The sequence below is a fragment of the Macrobrachium nipponense genome, chromosome 26 (assembly GCF_015104395.2).
Source record: "Macrobrachium nipponense isolate FS-2020 chromosome 26, ASM1510439v2, whole genome shotgun sequence".
Classification (NCBI taxonomy): Eukaryota; Metazoa; Arthropoda; class Malacostraca; order Decapoda; family Palaemonidae; genus Macrobrachium; species Macrobrachium nipponense.
This window is the reverse complement of record NC_087215.1, coordinates 948,475-957,481: the sequence shown is the minus strand read 5'-3', so window position 1 is coordinate 957,481 and position 9,007 is coordinate 948,475. Positions and strand designations below refer to the sequence as shown.

The 9,007-nt window shown below is 36.5% G+C and overlaps 1 protein-coding gene across 1 annotated transcript in view; it reads left to right on the top strand.

Annotated features, from left to right (window-relative positions):
* The first annotated feature begins 1,895 nt into the window (after positions 1–1,895).
* Positions 1,896–9,007, top strand: part of LOC135199955 (COP9 signalosome complex subunit 1-like) — a 161,180-nt gene continuing 154,068 nt past the window's right edge. The window contains exons 1-4 of the mRNA XM_064228081.1: positions 1,896–2,052; positions 4,756–4,845; positions 5,018–5,199; positions 8,072–8,237. Of these exons, the coding sequence (XP_064084151.1) occupies positions 2,020–2,052; positions 4,756–4,845; positions 5,018–5,199; positions 8,072–8,237 (471 nt within the window). The 5' untranslated portion in view covers positions 1,896–2,019. The remainder of the gene's footprint in view (positions 2,053–4,755; positions 4,846–5,017; positions 5,200–8,071; positions 8,238–9,007) is intronic.

Sequence of the window (9,007 nt, the reverse complement as noted above, 5' to 3'; positions counted from 1 at the left end):
GAGAGGAAGTTGGATTCCTCACTCACAAACAAAATTGTGGCAGCTTTACATCTAAAATGAAAATAAGCTAGCCAAACCTTTCCCAACGACATCTGGGAGTTTCTGGACATGACAGTCTTTTAATATTAATCATTCCTAAAACGATTAGCATTTTCGATTTCTTAGCAAGTGAATTGCATGGGTGATGATGCCTTCGTCTGAAGTCCATGGAATTACTGATTCATAATGGCATTTTTGTGTCTAGTGCCAGTAGGCCGAGAGTTCCAGGTACTTTAGCGTGATTTGTAGCATCATAGCATGGGGCACTTCCAAAAAATGCAAATACCCCAAGATAATATTTCTCTCTCGCGGTCTGGAGGTGGTGGGAAGGAAGCAATCCCATCCCCCCCCCCCCCCCCCCACCCCCCCCCCCCGCGAGCGAATCCACGGAACGTGGACAGAGGTGGTAAAGCAGAAAGTCCACAGGCTACATAGCCACCCCCCACCCAAATGAATTATAAGTTTGGTCCAAAAATTTTAGGTTTCTGTAATTAACAATTTTTAATACCTGCAGCAAAGTCCATCATCACTGAACTTTATTATGGAATTCGATTCTTCTTCGGTATTTCACACTTCTTGAGTATGTCTCGGAGAGGCAATATCTCCATTATCTTATATAAAAATCATCTCCAGATAACGCAGTAAAATGACGGCTATGAAAATCTAAGGAAATTGTGGTTAGTAGAGGAAAGGTCTGACACGGTGACTTATGACTCCATGATACTGACTGGAAATCTTAAATTTCAATAATAATATGCATATTCATAATAATCATAATAGTAATTATTATTTGAAATAAAAAAAAACAGAGGCTCTGAACTTTTCCGTAAAACCTTTATATATGTTAGTTATTCAAGCTTTTGACAAAAGAGTTTTAACGAGCGAAAATTCGGACAGGTGATTTCCCACACACTCACAGCACTACTGAAAAATGACCGGTACGCGGTGAGGTGACCACCACTGACAACGTGAAATATTTTGAAAAGACTTCTGACAGTGTTGCAATAAAATTCTACCTTCGATCACATAGACATTCATTAGAGTATGTCTGTAATCTTATTCATTAGAGTATGTCTGTAATCTTTGATAATATTGAAATCCTATCATTTCAAGTCTAAAAATACATTAAGTGTTTTGTTTACGTAGTCTAATTCTATATAATTGCATCTCGCACTTGCAATGCGATGAATAATATTACATTCCGCCAGACCAACCAATTGTTTACAATTACTTTTGAATGTTGTCATCGTGAGTAATTAAGTTTTTTCCTTAGCATTCCTGCGCGGAAGGTTGATAATAGCATACGAATTCAGATGACCTGGCTACAAATTCTTCAAAAACAACTAATTGTTTAGAAACGTTAAGTTTAAATATTTTAACTATTACACGAAGAATAATTTGAAATTAGCGTCAAATTTCTGTGTGGAATTATATGAAAGAAAACTTCTTTATTTTTATAATACGACTTTTAGGGGCAATATATTATTGGAACATCACCTTAGCTCCAGAACCCAGATGCCTTCCCACCAACGATATTCAGGATTTCATTAATATGTAAGCTTATGTCTTTACGCAATAATAAAGAAACAAAAATTTCACTACGAAAATGTGTAAATTCAATCTAATTAAATACAAGATATTTTTAACGAGAATCTATAAAAATACAATTGCGCAATTTCGCCAGAATAATAATATACAGATTGAGTTTGCTCACCTGGAAATGAGCTAAGTCGCAGACGTTTTATAAATTCGTAATAATAAATAATTAAATTAAAACGATACGGGGATATATATTGTAATATAAATTATTTCCGCACAAATATGCGAAGAACCCGAATTAAAAGTTTTAAACGACGATTCCCGAAAATCGTCGTTGGGGTCGGCGTATGAGGTTTCGGGTTCCATTGGGTTGAAGAAGAGAGAGAGATGTGTTGTTGTTGTTGTTGAGATCTGATGCACTAAATAACTTTTTAGAGCGAAATGCCGTTGCAAATGCAAGGAGGACTGATGCAGGTAACGAGGTTTCCGCTGAGTTAAGGGAGTCAAACGGCCTCCTCGGCCTTCAAACGGGGCGAATAAATGGCGCCGTCGTGTGGAATGTTGTGTTGGTGCATGTCATGATGTTCGAGAAGAACTCAAAAAGTCGAATTATCCGGCGAATTCGTCGCTTCTCTCCGACTCCTCGCTTCGGTTTTTCGCGTGTCGGGGACTGGGTTAAATGGATGTGATTCATATGGGTCGTTTGGGGAATTTGTCAGTCTTTTAGGGGCGGTAATACACCAGTCTCAAGATATACTTTTGTAGGGGGTAGTATGTTGACAGTCCAAGCCTTAGTCGTGGGCGAAAATGACGTCAATTACACAGAATATATATCAATAAACCCCTGCCCCTTAACAAGTAACCAATACCATCCGTAATGCAACCTGTTTTACCCCTAGGTTAGCCCACGTCAACTTGAAAAAAGGGTTAGACTGCACGATGAACAAAGAGTGTGGTAGGCTAGGTTGGGCTCGGGCTAAATGGTTTACCGGTAATGCTCATCTTGGCCAGGCCAAGGTTTATTCATATCTGGGGCTATGGGGCTTTTATCGTCTTTGATCAGCCTAGGCTAACACAGTCTGGGGACAGGCTAGTTTATTGCAGTCTGCCAGTTAGGCTAGGCTAGCCTATACAGTCGATAGTTTGAGGTGATGTTGCATATTTTAGCGATGGTATTGGTAGGTTAAGGTGGTTGATGTTACCGAGCACTAGTGTATAGTAGGTTAGGTTAATGTAAACAAAGTTAATGGACCCAGGCTGGGTTTGTACTCTAATGAAAGAAGACTGAAGCTATTATGTCACCAGGCTGTTTAATTAGGTTAGACTGTCTTAATGGAATTCTTAAGCTAATTTTGTTTAATCTCATTCTGTCCCTCGATTCGAGCAAAGCTTATTTGTGGTAGACTATCAACAGAATCCTACTGAAAACCCACAACCCACTAATATATGAAAACGACAGCTATACATGGCAGGAATGATGTAAATCTACGTTAGAGCCTAACACACGAAGGTATTTCATTGCGAAGTAGGCGCAGCCTCTGCGATAAATCCTTGATTTGCTTTTGATTAATCATTCAGTATCTGACCACCAGCAAGATCACTCAAGTATCATATCTTGGGGAAAACAAAGACATGGAGACAATCATTAAAGGAAGTTTCGGTTACAAAATACTACAATATGACAATCTTTATTTTTGTAATGACATGTTCTTCATATTTCTCCGTGTTTCTTCAGTGTTAATTATTTTCTTGAGGTCATCTATCTGCATTTTTTGTTGAAAATGATATGTAAAACTTGGTGAATTCTTACAGTTAAGCGATAACAATGATATATTATCTAGAAATATTGCATTAGTGATTTTTTATTTAAAATCATAAATTATTGAGCAGTAGCAGTTTGAAGTTAAGATAGATCTATATTACTATTCCGTGGTGGCCTAGACTATGGCAGTTGCAGTTATTCTATGCAGTTTTACCTCCTGAACAAGAATTTTAAGTAATATTTATTTGGACGACGGTAATTAACCCCCAGGGGCTCATACTAAACATGGTGTAATACATTTGACGCCCCAATTCCTGGTGGCTTTCGTATTCGCGGGGACGAATGATGCAGAATGCTTATATAGACATACTGAAGTTAAATGTAGCTATGCTTTGAAATACAGGCTCCTGGAATAAGGGTGATCGATTTAATGCTGAATCGTGACAATATTACTTGAACCAATGTTCGAAGATTACTGACAGCTGGTGTATTATTATGCAGCTTCTGAAGAATTGGTGCCATTTGTCAATATTTATGGTAGAATGCATTTAATGTTACCAATTCTCTGTAACAAACAATACTCATATCGGGTCGACCAAATATGCATCACGTGGTTGAGTTTGTGGTAAAGGTGGTGAGAAGTTTGCAGTAACCACAAAACTTAGATAATGTTGAAATATTGGATATTCAGATTGTTGAACAATAATTATTTTCCCAACTTTCTTTCGAAACTTAAAATGGCTGCTATCCCTCAACAGAGCTTACTAAATTGCCGTTTCTCAAATTATATTGACTTACTGTATTTCTCAAATATTTTGTTTCTTATATTTATTGATTGTCAAGGTCTGTCCACAAATAAGCCTTCAAAATGAGAATATAATAGTTGGAAATGGCAAACCAGGTAATGTTAACGCTCGGCAGCATTATTTATTTATACGCTGCAATACATGCTATTGTACTGATGGTTGGAGATATGATAAAAAAAAAGTCCTGTTTCTCCCCCCAAGTCACTGTTAGTGTGTTTAGTGAATGATTGATTTTCAATCAGTGAAAGCTTTTTTTAGTGAACTGGCCAGATTCATAAATTAACAAAAGTGAATTAGAGAGAAAGATGCTTTTAACATGAAAGTTTGTGCTTAAAATCACAATGTTAGTAAAGTTTATGTTAAATCAGGTTAGGAATGTTTTGTTTAAGGTTTGTTAAATCAGGTTACCACTCTTGGAAATATAATTGGTCAACTTTTAATATGAATAAGTTACTATAATAAACCCACGTTGTAAAGGTTGTTTGGGAATATTTCTTGGCTATATATAAAAAAAAAAGTTATTTTTCACTTAAAAAAGAAGTTCCAATTAAAGAAAAAATACAGTACTGTCATCCAGATCTTAACCTTCTGCATTCTGCTTTTTTCCAGAATAATGTAGAGCCAATGGTTATTGATATGGCTGTCGAGGAGAATGACAACACGGAGGAAGAGCCAGTCATTGTAGAAAGCACATCTTTGGTAAGCATTAGGCTATGGTGCCTTAAAATGTGTTCTTCATAGCCGTAGATGGTTCTTGGATATTTCATGGTTCATTTTCTTTTCAAAGTAATAACCAAATACTTATAGAAAGTTTTTATTATATTTAACACAATCATTCTTTTTTTCTTATATGTATATATATATATTACAGGATTTAGAGACGTATGCCAATAGCTACACAGGTCTTGCCAAACTCCAACGCCTCATTTTTATAGCTGATCGATGTCCTCAATTACGAGTGGAAGCCTTACGTATGGCCATTCTTTATGTCCAAACAACCTACAATGTAAACCTCTATACTCAACTTCATCGGAAGATACAGGAGGCTGTGAGGTAATTCATTTTGTGTTGAATTGTTACCTTATTCTCTGTAGGAGAACCATACTGTATTGCTAAAATTTCTACGCCTGCATTCCTTCCCTTCTATTGTTGACTTATTTGTTCAAAGAGCAAACTCTGCCAGATTTTTTAGTGGTCTGTGTGATTCACAAAAGAGATCATGGGAGCATATTGTGTTTTATGTAGATCAAGTTGGTTGCCATGGTACTATGTTCTTCAATGATCTCACATCTACACATCTAGAGGTCGGAGAAATTCTTTTTATATTCACTAACCTTTACATTGCCTTTTTATGCCCTCATTTACTTGAAGTATCAACTCCCTTGTTGTTTTGCTCATATAGTATGTACATATGCATATCAATTCATTTCATAGATGCATTTTGTTAACTTGCTTCTGGTTATAAGTACCTAGTTGCAAAATTTTGGCTAAAGGGCACTCATGAGCCCAATGTAAGACTAGGCCTCCCTTGCTGTAGTGCTACTCCACTGCTTTTTAAAAGACTAGTAAAAGACTGAGGGACCTTACCTTAAAAGAGAAGGTATAGGTGTCATTATCTGATGCAAACAGAAGAGGATTCCAGATATAACAGCAGAAGCTACAATGACTCCAATTTTTAGCCATCTTATTTAACTTGTGGCTGAATGAGGCTGTTCTATTTATACAGTGACTTGATAGACCTCAGCACCCCACATTATTCCATCCTGCAAAGAAAAAGATGTGCAGATTTTTATTTGTTGCTAAATTTAAAGAAGTCAAACGCTAGAATTGACACATATTCTTATTGTATGTTATGTAGGTTCCGAAAGGAATGAGTTGCCATTATGTATGACACTCAAAAAAAAAGTTTTGCTGAATGTATTAAGTAGCTTAATTTCTCATTGCAGTATAACAGTTTTATGTAGCTGGTAGACATAACATCGCTCTAAGTGCAACTTTTATGCATTTATAATTTGTCATTGTTTTACATAGGCTGTTGCTTAATTAGCTAAAACTTTGTGGCACCCTGGCAACATTAACCTAATCCATAGATCAGCAGTTCTCAACTTGAGGAGGCAATAAATATCAAGTGTTTATTTATCACTGTCATTATCATATGTATGATTCACCTGTTACATGGTTAGACTTGTAATGAGTTTTGTCAACTCACATGTGTCTTGTGCATGCTTTGCGTAAACTCCTGTCTTGGCAAGGTCTTCACTGAATGCCAGAATTTCTGACCTTTCATTCTTGTCTTTTTCAAGTTCCTTTCATATCCAATTCTCAGATGGACTGTGCCTCTTTCTTTCATGACATACAAACTGACACAGTCTTTGAGACTGCATCATTCAGCATCTTCAGTTTCAGTGTGAAGTGCAATATTTTCTTTTTTCTTCATTCAAAACCTTTCTTCATTGCTGTTTTCAGTTTCCTCTCCCTCTGTTATGTTCAGATTTTGAATATATCTTGTGAATCTTAGTCAAAGGTTCAATAGGTTGGGTGTCAGTGCAAGAAGATTAATGGTGGAATATTCTGTGAATCTTAGTCAAAGGTTCAGTAGGTTGGGTGTCAGTGCAAGAAGATTAATGGTGGAATATCCTGTGAATCTTAGTTAAAGGTTCAGTAGGTTGGGTGTCAGTGCAAGAAGATTAATGGTGGAATATCCTGTGAATCTTAGTTAAAGGTTCAGTAGGTTGGGTGTCAGTGCAAGAAGATTAATGGTGGAATGTCCTATGAATCTTAGTCAAAGGTTCAATAGGTTGGGTGTCAGTGCAAGAAGATTAATGGTGGAATATCCTGTGAATCTTAGTCAAAGGTTCAGTAGGTCGGGTGTCAGTGCAAGAAGATTAATGGTGGAATATCCTGTGAATCTTAGTCAAAGGTTCAGTAGGTTGGGTGTCAGTGCAAGAAGATTAATGGTGGAATATCCTGTGAATCTTAGTCAAAGGTTCAGTAGGTTGGGTGTCAGTGCAAGAAGATTAATGGTGGTATGTGCAGTAGGGTAGGCAAAATGAATGCACTAGTGTGGTAAGGTATGAGAGCTTGTTAGCCCCATGAGTTGGAGAGGTCACCAACACCTCGGCTATGGGGAATTACAAAAGCAATGACAAATTGAGGATATCAAGTATGATTAAGAACGACACAAAAAGTAGGAATGTTCAGTACGGGAAGACCTAATCAAGCATTAGATGCTACCTACTTGTTTCTTGTGGAGATGTTATTCTGCCCAGATTCATGTGTAGTAAAAAAATTGAATGCATGAGTTTGTGTGTTCCTAAGTGTCGAAAAGATCGTTTACTTCTGCCATTCATCAATCTTAACCAGCTTCAGATGTTGTGTCATACCTAATGAAAAGTAAAAGTAAATTCAGCACATTATAAAAGTTGTTGGTGTGAACTGGTAAACTTTAGTGAAACTGTCAACGGACCAGTTTGGGATTATGTTTTTGCATTTTATGTATAGAGTTTATGAAAACAGAATAGCAAATACAAATGGTGCCATCTTATTTTACTTAAAAAAAGTGTTTGGACTTGTAATTGTTGGGTGGTCGCATTGGTTTCCTTGCAGGGGAAAATACTTTACAGCAAGCCTGTATGAAGGCTGTTGTTTCTGATCAGGGCTGCTTTTAAAACTTGTCAGGTTAAAATACAAATTGTAATTGTTCCTTGTATTTTCAATGATTTTTGTAGCTTTAATTTTAAGTCCATATATTCCAAGTGTAATTGTTTTATCTTTTGACAAATAATGCTCTTGTACTGTAGTTTCACTCTATTCCTTATAGTGAAATTGGTACATCTTAAAAAATTGTGAAGGGAAACAAGTTTGTTGAGAGATACAATATTAAAAAGTTATGGAAACTATTCAAAATTTATTTGATAATCCACAGTGGAGCCAATGCAGCGAGTGCCAGTTTACCTGATATAGCTGGAGGTCAAATGGCCGGAGGAGTAGCTGCCAATTTGCCTGCTGTAGATATGCAGTGGGTGGAATCGCGTGCGAAGAAAGCGGCATTAAAGTTAGAAAAGTTGGATACTGACCTCAAGAATTCTAAGGTAAGATCATTTTAAGGTATTCCGTAGATACTCGCATATCATGTTGAAGCCCTAATTTTGGAGCTAATTTTAAGGGGGTTGCATCTTACATGAGATAAAATTCAATTATGTAATACGTAATCATATACAGGCAGTCCAAGGGCGTTCCGTTCTTGAGACGCGTCGTAAGCCGGAACATCGTCAAAAATCCTAAGAAAACCTTACTTTTAATGCTTTGGGTGCATTGAAAACTATGTAATGTGCATTTTTATTGCATTTTTCATCAAAGAAACCTTCAAATATTGATTATTTTGCATTTTCGGTGTTATATTTCTTCTGCCAGATCAGCGTTGTAGTGCCGTAAGCCTGGAAATAATTTCTGATGAATATAATTGAAAAGCGCCCTAACCTCGGAGTGCCGTAAGCTGAACCTGTTGTAACCCGGGGACTGCCTGTATTGATATCATATGATAAAATACAAACATAATAGATATGCATCTTTTCCATGGGTATTTTAAAAAGTTTTTTTTTTACTTCACTGCATCCAATAATATTACATATAGTATGTATTTTCATATTACTATTTGTTTGTATTATAAAATAAAAACAGCAATCAATGTTTTGTTTTGGAAATTGGCTGAGGGCGATTGCGAAGTAAGTTTGTTTTGCTATGTTGAACTCAAATCAAAGCGACTTTCTTGCCTCTAGTTAGCGCAAATGAATTTCAAGATACTCTATTTATATGAGACGAGGTTATTTTACGTTATACAAAGTGTTCTCAAGTGGAAATA